General features: G+C 35.8%; 1 protein-coding gene across 1 annotated transcript in view; it reads right to left on the bottom strand.

Annotated features, from left to right (window-relative positions):
- Positions 1–15,048, bottom strand: part of LOC114242477 (facilitated trehalose transporter Tret1) — a 35,728-nt gene extending 20,680 nt beyond the window's left edge. Inside the window, exons 1-2 of the mRNA XM_028173645.2 lie at positions 14,731–15,048; positions 696–925 (exon numbers count right to left, since the gene is read on the bottom strand). Of these exons, the coding sequence (XP_028029446.2) occupies positions 696–925; positions 14,731–14,815 (315 nt within the window). The 5' untranslated portion in view covers positions 14,816–15,048. The remainder of the gene's footprint in view (positions 1–695; positions 926–14,730) is intronic.
- Between the last annotated feature and the right edge of the window lie 746 nt (positions 15,049–15,794).

Genomic DNA, 15,794 nt, shown 5'->3' with positions numbered 1-15,794 from the left:
TACTTAGTAAGTTTGTGGTGGGACGTGGCGAGTTAGTATGAACGATCATTATGGTAATGTCTGTCACAAATCTTACATTTAAAGGAGTATTAAGTATAAGCCAGGGCTCTGAAACTACGATACTTTAAGACAAATATTTTTCTGTATGGAAACTAGCGACATCTTGCAGCGGATGCCCCTAAGCTTTTATGTTGTTAACGTTAAGGCATTTAATTACGGTATGACTAAGCACAGAAAATGAAAAATTTATAAATCATACAAGTTTTTATTTGTTAAAGACAAATTGATTATATTTTATCAATTTGTGGTTAATGAAAATTTACTGAAATTTAATGAAGAGCTGGCAAGAAACTTAGCGGGCATGTCTTTTTTATTTTTATTAGAGTTTTTTTTTAAATATTAGATTTTAATTAGATTTAAATATTAGATTAAATATTAGATTTAAATATTCATTACAAGGAGTATTATAACGTAGCAATTATTGCAATATTCAAATGCCCGGAGCGAGTAACTCATTCCGACTTTGTGCAATCTACTAGATAATCATTGACTTTATAGTAAGCTTAGCGTAGCTTAGAACTGATATCTCAAGGTGGATGGCGCATTTACGTCGTAGATCGTCCACCCATCTAAGCAATGAAAAAAATCAGTTTAAAATTCTTGCACCGAAAATACGAGTCATCATCAATACTTACAGCAATCGGAATAGAGCAGCAGAGAAGAGCATTTTTCCTTCCGAACTTGTCGGCAGCAATGCCATAGATGAAGACGGCGATCGGTGCGAATATGAACATGATGGACGCCATCCAGGATACTTCCGTCTCCGTGACGGGGGCGTTCGATGGTGTGTCTTCGCCCATGAGAAGCGCTTTGTGAGGGGAGATCCAGCCCATGGCGGTACCATACGAGAATACTGGTAGGCAAACTGTAAAGAAGGTAAATCTGGTTCAATCATCAAATTTAATGATGAGTTAATTTTACTGATGGTAGGACCTCTTGTGAGTACACACTGGTAGTTACCACCACCCTGCCTATTTCTGCCGTGAAGCAGTAATGCGTTTCGGTTTGAAGGGTGGGGCAGCCGCTGTAACTATACTGAGACCTTAGAATTTATCTCAAAGTGGGTGGCGCATTTACGTTGTAGATGTCTATGGGCTCCAGTAACCACTTAACACTAGGTGGGCTGTGAGCTCGTCCACCAATCTAAGCAATAAATAAAAAAGTTATAGCACTCGGGACTAAGCTAAACACTAAGCTTCTAAAGCTATGTTGGTGTGTGGATTATCAGTGTAAAAATTAACACTGCATCAATTCTAATTATGAAATTGGCGTTTCGCTATATTTAATACATGAAATCGATGTTCGTTCGTACCGTTTTGTTCCAATTTCGAGCAAATTTTGTAAGTTTATTGTATGCATTTGTGATTATAGAAGGACAATTAATTTACAGTAACTTCCGCGTGAGTTTGTTTAGCGATCGGTCGCAGCGAAGCTTCTTTAATATTTCTATTTAATAATATCTATATCATATTTAATAATATATATCTAATAAATGTCATCTATTCCCAAGTCGTGACGTGACGTGTTTGTGATGAAATTTTGTCTTTTTGGTCAGTTATTGTTTGTACTACAGGGAAGGCTTTCTTTAATAGTTTATACATCAATATACAAGAAATGGCGTTCGTGTTGTTTTTAAAAAATAATAATAATAATAATAATAAGCCCATTTTATTTCCAAAAACAAAGAAAGAAAAAATAGAAAAACACCTTATCAAATAAAAATTACAAAATTAAATATAAACTTGTGTTTGGAACCCCATTCGGGTATAGGCCTCCTCCAGCTGGCTCCACTCTTCCCTATCCTTGGCTTTGTTTCTCCATTCTTTTCCATTATTTTTAAAAAAATACTTGTATATTATTTTCTTATTATAAATTTTTTAGATTTTAGCACTGATTCAGAATACGGCAGGTACATTATTAATAAGAAAAATCGGTACGAAGCCCGCGGATTTTCAATACAAATGTAAATTTTAACTGATATTATAAATACTACATAATACTGGTCGAATGAATACGTACGATTTAAATAAAATAGTTTTAAAAAACAATTTTTTTTTTTGGTTACATGAAAAAAATAATCTTATCGCAACTTTGATAATTTTATTAATGAGATTTTTTTTTTATATGTTTCTCGGTTTACTTATCGAATGTGCAATTAGAACATTTGGCGGAATGAGAAAACGTGATCGGAGAGTGATCTATGAACTTTTTTATATATTTATGTATAATCGCTTCAACGTGATGAAACTTTTGGATATATTGTGCTCATATTTTTAACTGTGTTGTTTATGGTTCGCTTATTTGAATGTTATCAGTTGGCTTACTGGCGCTCGTTCAGTCTGGCGTTAAGCAATGGCGGATCCAGGGGGGGGGTCATGGGGGTCATGACCACCCCCTAAGCTGGTTCCAGGACTTAGATGGATCACTGATTGAATATACATAATGATTTTATTTATACATATATTTTGTCACCATACAGATTTTATGTAACTACATACCTTCAATATTTAATTAATTTAATATAATATAATAACTTTGTATAATGGCAAACGTTTGGGAACGAACGCATCTAAATTTGACTATGTGACCCCCTCCTGGCGCCAAAGTTGGATCCGCCCTTGGCGTTAAGTGATTGCTAGTGTAGGGATGATACTTCGCCCCCTTAGCTTACTAGGCAGCTTTAGAATAAGCCTTAGCCACTGAGATGTCCTGTTAACCATCTGTCAACTTGACATGGATTTTGTACTCCAAATTGTCCGTGTCAAGCACTATTTGACATGGGCCCTTTGTTCCCCCGCCATCTATTTTATTGAAACTTGCCTGTCTCTGTTTGTCTAAGGTCTATTTGTATATATCTCAGCGGTTAGTCGGTTAGTGGTAAACGTGCAGCGAACCAGTGCGATCGTTGACGCGAATAAACATGTAATCGGGTCGTTTTCAACTTTGGGCCCAAAAGCGAGTTATTTGATTTAATTCTCATAACCTTAATGTTACCGTAATTATAAGAACCCTAAATTTGTTGTCATGACAACAGGCACTTGACCCTATAACTATATATTTGAAAACACTGTTCAATTAGGAGTTATACATTAAAAACTACCCCAAATCTCATTCGTATCACTGGTCCGAAATTCAAATTCTAATTTGTTTGCTATTTTTTCAGTAATGCGTATTGAAATTCGGCAATTTTATTTAATCAGTATATAATACAATGATAAAGGAAAACTAAATGTGTATTAAAAAAATATTAAAAACAAAAGAAGTACGATTTCTAAGCTTTTTAAAAAAACTCCTATTTAAATTGTCATCCATGTTGGTGTTATCAAATGCGTAAAATGAAAAATATAAAAGAATATTATATAATACTAGCTTTTGCCCACGACTTTGTTCGCGTGGAATAGTTCACAAATAAATATGCAAAATTAAATGTATATTTTTCAATATTTTTGAGAGATTTTCTTAATATTTGTTTCCGTAAGAACCTTGTACAGAGTATTAGAAAACTACAAAAAAAAATAAGCCAAATCGGTCAAGCCGTTTTCATGTTATGTCGTGACAACGGAAAACGGGTTTCATTTTTATATATATAGATTATCAATGACTGAGTGATTGACTTGATTGTGATGAAGCATTTTTTATTCTGAACATGGCTAAATACAAAACAATTTATGGAAAATTAGAGAATATTTAAATTCATGAAATTGTTACTTTTTTGGCCGCAAATTTTAAAACGACCCAAACAAGCTTAGTGTTTTAGTGACCGCTTCGATGATATTTCCGGAAGACAATACAACTAACCGTAAATAGCCTCACCACAAACTTCACACTAGGTATTATCAGAGCCCATTGAGATTACAATTAGAACGTTTTTATTTATTTATTTTTTATTGCCCTTGTAGGCAGACGAGTATACGGCCCACCTGATGGTGAGTGGTTACCGTCGCCCATGGACTTCAGCAGTGCCAGGGGCAGAGCCAAGCCGCTGCTTACCGCTTAATACTCTTCACAAGCCTCTTTTGAAGAAGGACATGTCATAGCGCTCGGGAAACACCGTGGAGGGGAGGGAGCTCATTCCATAGCCGGATGGTACGTGGCAAAAAAGACCTCTGGAAACGCGCTATCGATGAACGCAGCGTTTCCAGATAATATGGATGAACTCTGCTCCGATGGCGGGAGGTGCGATGGTATAAAGGAGATGAGGGGATCATCTCGAACGTCGCCTTTGGAAACGTGTATTTGAAGTCTCCGTTTTATATAACAACTGTTGTACCCTTCAAACCATAACGGCTTTTTCAAGACAAAAACTGTATATTAACAAGGCTAGTTAAGTTGCCAAGAGAAACTCCATGACTGCTATAATTTATGGTGGTAGGACCTCTTGTGAGTTCGCACGGGTAGGCACCACCATCCCTGCCTATTTCTGCCGTAAAGCAGTAATGCGTTTCGATTTGAAGGGTGGGACAGCCGTCGTAACTATACTGAGACCTTAGAACCCATATCTCAAGGTGGGTGGCGGCATTTAAAATATAATAGCGAATAAAAAATATAACAATAAAAGTTTATTACTATTAAGAGGAGAGATAAGCCGAATGCCGAGATATATTTTAGTTTAAGCTAATTTTATAGTTTTCTTACCTCTATTGTTATCATTTTATGTTCAGTTAAATAAGTTAAGTTCTAACAGCAATAAAGGCTTATTTATTTATTACTATTTATTTGCGTATTATCCCGGTACACCTGGTGTTAAGTTGTTCCTGGAGGACATAGACATGGCAAGGTACAATCAATGCCGCCGTTTTTAGACATGAGAACGAATTTTTAATTATATTGTTTAAGTGCTTACTGGTGGTAGGACCTCTTGTGAGTCCGCGCGGGTAGGTACCACCACCCCGCCTATTTCTGCCGCGAAGCAGTAATGCGTTTCGGTTTGAAGGGCGGGGCAGCTGTTGTAACTATACTGAGATCTTAGAACTTATATCTCAAGGTGGGTGGCGCATTTACGTTGTAGATGTCTATGGGCTCCGGTTAACACTTAACACCAGTTGGGCTGTGAGCTCGTCCATTCATCTACGCAATAAAAAAATAACAAATGCTTTAATGGTCAAGAAATGAGAACCACGTAAACCGTAAAGTGACACTAACGTTGGAAATAAGAAAAAAACGAAAAATTTCATCTTAAAGTAGTGTTAGTTATATTTGCGACTCGCGAAAACCATTGACAATAATAATATATATAAAAAATAATTATAATATTTATTACCCAATATAATATGATAATACTTGAAATTTTATTTAGAAATATATTAATACGTGAAGCAAAAACTTTGTACTCCTTTTTACGAAAATTGCGCGGACGGAGGAGTATTAAATTTCTCACACTTATACAGATTATAGAGAAGGAGTGCAGAATGCTAATTTTTTTCCTAATTATTGTTAAAAACTATTGTTAAACTAACTATTGTTAAAAATACATACTTTAATGAATTTAATAAATACTTTTAATTAATATATTAATCATAATAAACAAAATGACAAAAAAAAAATAAAAAAAAAGAGAATATAGCTGGCTGGGCCTTTGCTCGCCCACCTGTCCTGGTGAAACTGGAAAGGCCTCCGGGCCACCAGTAATCCTTCAATCATAAAAAAAAGAAGGAGTGCACAATACTATTTTTTTTTAAATATAGCATAAAAGCATAAAAGATACTTTAAATCAATAAAGAAAACATTACACATACTACCATGTATTTGATACAACACATACATAAAAATATACTATTTGCTTACTGTCAATTGGGAAACTTTTATTATTGTTTAAAGTCTGTGGTCGAATTGAAAATAGATTAATATAAATATAAATATAATATAAATAAATATAAATATTTACTAACAATCACGCCACGTTAACTAGTCCCGTGCTAAGTTCGTAAAGAACTTGTGTTACAGGTACCAGATAACGGAAATAAATATAATATTTTTATTATACACATACATATATTTAATATACACCCATAACCATGGAAAGACATTTATATTTATCATACAAATATCTTCCCTTGGCGGGATTCGAACCCGCGACCCCCTTGTGCAGTGACCATGTCACTTACCACTACACCAGACGGCCGTTTATATAATTATAATATTATAATATTAATATTGTTTGTCTTTAATATTATTGATCTAATAGTGCAGTTTTGGCGAATACTGTGATTATATTATCGAATTATTATAGTGTTCGACAATAGAACCTAAACAATGCTTTATAATTTTAATTAATTATAGTCGAATTTCGACTACTGCGGGGCCACTAGTAATATTTATTACCCAATATAATATGATAATACTTGAAATTTTATTTAGAAACTAGCGACCCGCCCTCGCTTCGCTTCGGAAACATTAAAACACATATGAAACCAAAAAAAAAATAAAAAAAAATTAAAAAAAGTAGCCTATGTTCATCAGGGACAATGTCGGCTTCTAATGGAAAAAGAATTTTTCAAATCGGTCCAGTAGTTTCGGAGCCTATTCGAAACAAACAAACAAACAAATCTTTCCTCTTTATAATATTAGTATAGACAATCTTAAAGCATCACAGATGTTGCCTCGTGACATTGACTACAAACTGTAGATTGACTATGCATTTGTATAATATCAACAGTATGTTAAATAAAATTTATGCGGATGTGTTTTCTCGATATATTACAAACATATTGGCGAACATCGTAGCGGCTTACGTTACTGTTTCTCTATTAGCCTATTACCCGAATAATAACATTAAAAGTATTCGTGAATTCGCCTGGTTGGATTATGTGATAACGGTGATTGATTATTTTAGTGAAGATTACGTGTCTATGCGACATCATCTGTCTTGTCATCAGACATGCGTTGTCAGGGTTTCGATCTTTTTCTGTACTATCAATGTACTGAAAGTAATAGGGAGCACGATAAAATCTATGAAATTTTGTTTTTCTCATTGCTTTTCTTTTTGACGATTCAATGTTGCTTTCAGTTTTAGAAGATAAACATTGAATGATTTCTTACGCAATTCCAAATTGATATTGATTACGATAATGATACGCATATTAAACTCAGGCCCGGCTCGAGATGTTGACGAGCGTCCGTCAGGTTTGAGCCCCGTGAGCTCACCCAGTAATTATTATTATTATTTTTATTTTTTATTGCTTAGGTGGATGGACGAGTTTACAGCCCACCTGATGTTAAGTGGTTACCGGAGCCCATAGACATCTACTACTTAAATACGCCGCCTACCTTGAGATATGAGTTCTAAGGTCTCCCTTTTTACAGTACAGAAATTATGTCATAAAATAAATAATAAAATAAATAAAAATAAATAATAGTTTAAAAAACTAACAAAATACGTTTTTATAGAAAATCCAACTATAAAATAGAAAATAAATTTTAATAAATTTGAATTAAAAATAGTGTAAGAAAAAATGATTTTATTGTAAAAAAGCGTGGGGTGCTTTTCAGGATATTATCAAAATAACTCTTCTACTCATATCTGTTCATAACATATTTATAACTACTGATACCATGCACTGCACATGCACACACCATGCACACATTTAAGTTGGATTTTATATAAAAGCGTATTTTGTTAGTTTTATTATTTATTTTTACTTTTATAAGGATTTAGTAAACATACTTATCGTTTTTTCTTACACTATTTTTAATTAAAATTTATTAAAATTTATTTTCCATTTTTTTAATTGGATTTTATATAAAAACGTATTTTGTTAGTTTTTTTTTAAACTATTATTTATTTTTCATTTTTTAGTTGAATTTAAAAATATTTTTTTTTTTTTTAAATATTGAATTGTCATCGGTCCTTAATAAGTATACTAAATTTCGAGTTAATCCGACGTTTTGAAGGGGGTCAAAATAATGTTCAAAGATTCCGTTACAAACATACATACGTCTGAAGCTAATAAAAAAGCGTATTAAAAAAATCGCGAACCGTCAGTACGTATTCAACTTGGCAACGAATTTTCCCTTTGCTGATATTTAAAACAGTTTTATTAAAATTTGAAATTTAAAATGGCGACTTTGTCTCGAAATTTTTCACTTGAGAGCGAAGAGCGGGCCGTATTCTTGGAAGTGTCTGACACTATGGGTTTTCCTGTTTGCGTTGCCATAAATATGCACTGAAATGTTTATGTTATATTCGAAGACGAGTGTTCCCGAGAATTCATACGATTGCACTATGTAAACAAAGTAGTCGTGGCCTAAAGGATAACACGTCGGGTGCCTTCGTGTTGAGCGATACACCGGTGTTCGAATCCCGCAGGCGGGTACCAATTTTTCTAATGGAATACGTACTCTATAAATGTGCACGATTGACTTCCACGGTGAAGTAATAACATCGTGTAATAAAAATCAAACCCGCAAAATTATAATTTGCGTAATTACTGGTGGTAGGACCTCTTGTGAGTCCGCGCGGTTAGGTACCACCACCCCGCCTATATTTACCGTGAAGCAGTAATACGTTTTGGTTTGAAGGGTGGGGCAGCCATTTTAACTATACTTGAGACCTTAGAACTTATATCTCAAGGTGGGTGTCGCATTTACGTTGTAGATGTCTATGGGCTCCAGTAACCACTTAACCAGGTGGGCTGTGAGCTTGTCCCACCATCTAAGCAATAAAAAATAAAAAAAATGATATGTTTGCAGTTTATTTGGCGACTTAATGGACTTGAGATGTTGATTTGCAGACAAGCTCGTATCTTCCGGACATATCTCGCCGCCACTCTGTCTTTATTTGATACCGTGTAAGTACGTCTAGACCTTGCATGTCGGGGATGCCCCGGTGGACGAAAACCAGCGTGCTACCCGGTTGCTTTTCCGCAAGACGCGTGCAGAGCCTTTGGTATCTCAACCTCTTCATCATCATCATTCTCCTGCCCTTCTCCCAGCCACCTGGGGTCGGCGCAACATGTTTTCTCCTTCCATACTCCTCTATCATATACAATTTCTTCGCTCACTCCCCTCTTACACATATCGTCAATTACGCAATCCGTCCAGTTCTTCTTATAGACTTAAGAAGAAGTGGACGGATTTCGTCCTCGAACTCTTCATCAACAGAAAAGATATTCCTAAATTGTTATCCAATTAAGAAATCGATCTCAAATGAAACAGTTTTTTTAATTTACCGTACGTAATTGGCGGTCAATTGGCGGTAAAACTTACGGCTCTGTTTTCATTGCGTCGTTTTGCTCATCGTAGAAGTAATGAGTGCTACGTATCTCAGTTAGTAAGTATAGACGGTCGGCATCACTGCGCTACTTTGAGAAGGCGACACGACACGAAAACCATCTTGTCGTGGCCGCCGGAAATTATGTCCCCGATCCTGTGGACCGAATGGTAAACAGTCCACGTCGCCCTAAACACGTCATTACGGATCCTCCCGATCTATTAACGGTGCTTTTAGGTACCTCAAGCACCGGTCCTCAAGGGCTCGGCGAGTATTTAGCCCACAGACACAGCCCACTGAGTTTCTCATCGAATCTTCTCACTGGGTTGCGTGCCCGTTCCGGTGGTAGATTTTGCGAAGCACTGCTCTTGTCGGGGCCAGTGTTAGCAACGCCTCCTGGCTTGAGCCCCGAGAGCTCACCTACACGCTAGGATAACGCTGATATAGCCTCTTAAGGATATCAGCATAGGTAGGGAAAAAAAAGTTACTCATGTACGTATGTATACGTATCTATGTGGTCAGGCTTTGATTTGTGTGTATACTACTGAAAATTTACACAATACGTGCCCAGACTTAGCCGTCTGACCTCTAAAGCGCCGTTCATGATAGCCTCCCGGGGTCACCATTTTATCATTTATTTGAATATTTTTTTATATTTCAAAGACAAAGGCATATTGCCAGTATCTACTTTTAAGTATGCAATTGTATTCAATTAGTACAATGAAGCGATGCGTTTTAGATTAAAGGGGACATTTTTATAGTACAATTGAAAACGATTTGGCGATAATTGTAAGCCTAAAAGGCCCCAAACATATCTCATCCAATATTGTTGGTAAAAAAATGAACTTGGATGAGTTTTGAAATTTTGAGTCTGCTTGTAGTATTGTCCGCGGGAAACCTTTTTCCCGCCCGGGTTCTGACCTTGGGCGAAGATCAAACGCCGGACGAGAGAGTGCAAGGGAAATCTGACGAGTTTTAAAGTATTTTTTAAATAAAGGTATTTTCAATATTTTTCCGATTTTCTTATTATTACCACAAATCGCGAGGAGTGGCGATTGCTCGTGAGGAGCATAGCATCTGCCCACACAAATGATACTGGATGACGATCACGATCGCTCTGACAAGAGTGATACGACATATGATACGATATTATTATAAGCAACAAGCCAATTTGGAAGGCAGAAACTTTTTATTTATCTATATTTATGTGGCTAAAGCGTATTTTAAAAATGGGAATGATGGAAATTATAAATTTACGTAATTACTGGATTGCACCAACGTTTTATCTGTTTTTAAACCGAAACTCCTATGCATTATGTCAAATGACTTTTACTGTTTCTTCTTTTGGTTTTTTCTTTTACTAAAAATCCGTTTTTGGGTTCTATAAACCCTTCGTCGCATTTGACGGGTTCGACGAGGACGGCGACCGGTGCTTGTGGTACCTAAAAGCACGGATAGTGCATCGGGAGTATCTGTAATGACGTGTTCATTTTCAGGAAGTCGACTCATAAACCCAAGGGTAAAAAGTCTTTTCTACTCCGCGAAAATATAATACACAGTCACACGCTAAAATAAGTGCTTAACCCAAATAAAACAAATCGACGCTTGAAAGGCTACTAAGGTGACTAAGCGACAATGCGTGAACTTTACAGTAGACTAATTTAAAGTTGAAATTACTTTAAAATATACTTGAGAAATACCTGAAAAAAATTCTGTTTTAACGAATCTAGCTGCAGGATTGAAATGACTTGAATAGACCTAGAAATTTGTTTTTGCGCATCGAATATGGTTATTGCCTATCATTTATGTACAAAGCAGTTATTGTCGCTTAGTCACGTTTGCCTTTCAAGCGTCGAAATATACTTTTATTTTTTTTATTTTTTATTGCTTAGATGGGTGGACGAGCTCACAGCCCACCTGGTGTTAAGTGGTTACTGGAGCCCATAGACATTTACAACGTAAATGCGCCACCCATCTTGAGATATAATTTCTAAGATCTCAGTATAGTTACAACGGCTGCCCTACCCTTCAAACCGAAACGCATTACTGCTTCACGGCAGAAATGGGCAGGGCGGTGGTACCTACCCGCGCGGACTCACAAGAGGTCCTACCACCAGTAAATACTCGAATAAATGGCCTCCTCACTTTTTGAACATAGTTAAAACAATAATACAGACTACTAAATTACGTATCCTAATCAATTATAATTAGTATTACATATTAGTATGACGTTAAAACAATACTAATTAGTCGTCCGAATTAAAACGCGCTATTGTCGTCACTCCAATTATAAATAATTTTCGGATACACACACAGAAACACACATCAGTACTTGTGTTAATTTAAATACAGCGCTAGGTTCTGTAAGGTCAACACATTTATTGTTTCACGGATATGTAAGTACGTAGGAATGAAGCTGTGGCATGATATACTGTGAAAAATCAACAAATAGATGAAAGACTTCAATTTGTTGAAAACAATGAAAGCTATGGAGCTAATGTTTTTTTATTTTTATTTTTTATTGCTTAGATGGGTGGACGAGCTCACAGCCCACCTGGTGTTCAGTGGTTACTGGAGCCCATGGACATCTACAACGTAAATGCGCCACCCACCCGGAGATATAAGTTCTAAGATCTCAGTATAGTTACAACGGCTGCCATACCCTTCGAACCGAAACGCATTATTGCTTCACGGCAGAAATAGGCAACGCGGTGGTACCTACCCGCGCGGACTCACAAGAGGTCCTACCACCAGTAAGAATGAGCTAATGTCTAAGAAATAAATTATTTTAAGAATAAGTGTAAAAATAATTCATTTATAGACGGCGCATTCCCAACAGGCAAAGGCCACGTACCATCTAGCTTTGGATTGAGCTCCCCTCCACGGTGTTTCCCGAGCGCTATGACATGTCCTTCTTCAAACGAGGCTTTTGGAGAGTACTTAACGGCAGGCAGCGGCTTGGCTCTGCCTCTGGCATTGCTGAAGTCCATGGGCGGCGGTAGCCATTCACCACAAGGTGGACCTTACACTCTTCTGCCTACTAGGCCAATAAAAAAAATAGGGTTCTGTAGCGCTTGGAGTCTTCAGACAGTCGAATGGCATCTTATCAAGGGTCTTAACAAGTCTATCTCGAGTCTTAGTTAATCTAAAGAGGAGATTACTACATTTATTGCTATTGTAACAGGCAGCCCTATATATAGGGTTTGTACAGATGCAGATAAATTTATGTCTTCCTGGAGTTTGATGGAGCCGCCGACTATCGGATAATGCCATGGAAGTCCTCGTGGCTTAAAAGATAAGACGGTGCATTCGTATCCAACGAATCGACTGTACCGGTGTTCGAATCCCGCAGGCGGGTACCAATTTGTCCTAAAGAAATACGTACTTTTTTTTTTTATGCCTTTGTAGGCAGACGAGCATACGGCCCACCTGATGGTGAGTGGTTACCGTCGCCCATGAACTTCAGCAATGCCAGGGGCAGAGCCAAGCCGCTGCCTACCTACTTAACAAATGTTCACAATTTCCTTCCATGACGAAAGAATAATGTAGCGTGATAAAAATCAAACCCGCAAAAAACATTAGTTGCGAAATTACTGGTGGTAGGACGTTTTGTGAGTCCGCATAGGTAGGTATCACCTCCCTGCCTGTTTCTGCCGTGAAGCAGCAATACCTTTCAGTTTGAAGGGTAAGGCAGCTAGCTGGCATTAACATAGTCCATGTTTATGGACACCGGTAACCTTTTAACAGCAGATCGATCGTTCGCATATTAACAAAGAAACTCTGAACTCGCTAAATGATTCCATGACGTGGCAATCGGTAAGATAGTAGATACAATATATTGTAGAATACATTAATGGCCTCGTCACGTCGCCGGCAGAATGTCTTGTGTATGAAGGCGTCTTAAGATTTCATTATCAATCTAAAGTAATCTATGGAATAATTCACGTAAAAAAAAAAGAAAAACATTTATTTGTACGCATTACGTTAGCTCGCGTAACACCCATGAGTCTACAACGCGCGTACGAAAATAAGAAAGAGATCTCAATGTCGTTACCGTCTTAGTCATACAGCGGAAAAGTATGCTAATAGATTCATATGACGCGCGTGCGTCTGTCTTCGTGTCTACGTTCGAATGAGCGTAGTTTGAAATCGGAGTTTTTTTTTTTTTTTAATTACGGGAACAACTATGCGTAGGATTATGTAATTATAGGACTTCCATAATAAAATCAATAGGTCAGTGTTATATTCGAATAATGGTCAGTAAAATGGTTGATTTTGTTGTCTTGTTTAAATGTGACGAATACTATAATAATATGTTAAAAACGTCGGTTTAAATGAGCATTGTTTGTATTCACAATATCGAAATGGAGTCCCTGGTTTTTGTATAATCGTAACATTTAATTATTTTAATTAGGGCACTAATTTTGATTATTTTGTATTACCAAGAACGAACTACATATATACTGTTGATTTTTTTTTGTATTTATTTATATGGACCTGACATAAAAATTATTTGTTTACATTTACGGTCTATTTTATTCACGTGCTCACAGCCCACGTGGCGTTAAATGATCAATGTAGTCCATGGACATCAAAACGTGAATGCAGCCTCGAGAATTGAGGTCGAAATTCTAATTGTATTTTATAACGGCTGTTCAACTCTTGGAACTGGAACGTCGCACTGCTTCGCCTCAGAAATAGGCTGGATAGTGGTACCGATCCATGCGGGCTTATAATACACGTTACCATCCGTCATATAAAACATCACGAAAATACAATAATCATTATTCATTTTATTGTAAAGAATTTTTTGTGTTAATGTAATAATATTGAGATATTATTAAATATTTAAATGTATGTAAAAATTTTGCAACACAATAAAATTATTTAATTTTTAAATTCCAATTAAAATTTACGATACAAAGAAATATATAGTTATTTAAAATTGAAATAAAACTTATTTTGTTTGTTGTAATTTTAAAGTTTTTTTTGGCTATCGTTAAAGGGATTATATCAACTTTAAAAACGTTTCATCATCTCAGCTTATGTCTATTGTTGAACATAGCCCTCTCCAATCGATTTAAAACATTTAAGTCACAGAAATGTTCTGAAAGATACATACTATTAACAAAAAAAGTCTTTTATACTTTTTTTTCCAAAAAGTATAAAATATATAGGTTATAATCGAACGTGTTAGACTTTACAAAGCTACGCAACTACGCAAGAAGATGACAAACAAAAACGGGGAATAAACTAATAAAATTAAATTCTGTTGTTAAATGGATAAATATTTTTTTTTTATATGATAATGTTCGCGAAAATTCGGAATTTGCGTATACACGCTTTCCAGGGGCACCTATGATTCCAGACGGGTCACGGCGGATGGCGATGTGGGTTCGGCTAGTAACAAAGTCGACGACATAACGGTCATTGATCCATTTGTATTAAAAAAAAAAACTCACCAATAATAGCCATTAATACTTGAAAGTGCTTGCTTCCATATTTCTCTTCGTTTTCAGAGCCTACGTTATATATTTTGTTAGCCATTTTAAATATTAAAAGAAAAATATTTAAAAAAAAACACAGACGATATCACAGCACAGATTATAAATAAACGTAAAATTCACAAGAAGGCGCGAGCTATTTTTTTTAAGAGTGCCAAAGTAAAAAAAAAAGTTTCTAATTTTGAAATTGTGAATCGTTCGAAATACGAAACCGCACTTCCCGCCTCGACTCGCGTGATGGCGCGTGGCGTCCGCGCAATGTAATCTCGACTCATAAACTGTGTGCTTTTATATGAACGCCATTTTCATGGGGTTGAATTTTAGAAGAGTGTATGCGCCGCTCAATGGTTTTATTGAGTTTTTTTTTGACATACATAGATTAGATTTTTTGATTTTTGATCTATATCAATTTTTTGTCTTGGCTTTTCTAAGCGTTATATTTATCTTAGCTATCGATAGAATCACAAGTACGAAGAAATTTACATTAGGGACATCTTTATTTATTTATTTTTTGTCAGTTTGTTTATTATGATTAATATATTAATTAAAAGTATTTATTAAATTCGTTAAAGTATGTATTTTTAACAATAGTTAGTTTAAAAATAGTTTTTAACAATAATTAAGAAAAAAATTAGCATTCTGCACTCCTTCTCTATAATCTCTATAAGTGTGGGAAAGGACAATGCCCATTTTCTATGGGCGTTTGGGCCCCTAAAAAAAGTTGTCGTGTCGTGAAGCAAAAACTTTGTATCCCTTTTTACGAAAATTGCGCGGACGGAGGAGTATGAAATTTTCCACACTTATAGAGAATGTAGAGAAGAAGTGCACAACGCTAATCTTTTTTTTAAATAATGCATAAAAGATACATTAAATCAATAAAGAAAACATTACACACACTACATACCATGTATTTGACGCACACACGCATGCATACTATTTATTGTCAAACTTTTGTTCTTGACGTCTGTTGTCAAATTGAGAATAGATTAAATATTGTTTGTCTTTGTTAATATTTTTTTTAG

This window comes from Bombyx mandarina, chromosome 20 (assembly GCF_030267445.1).
Source record: "Bombyx mandarina strain Sakado chromosome 20, ASM3026744v2".
In the NCBI taxonomy this organism is placed as follows: Eukaryota; Metazoa; Arthropoda; class Insecta; order Lepidoptera; family Bombycidae; genus Bombyx; species Bombyx mandarina.
Note: the sequence above shows the minus strand (reverse complement) of the source record. Positions and strands in the feature narration are given on the sequence as shown.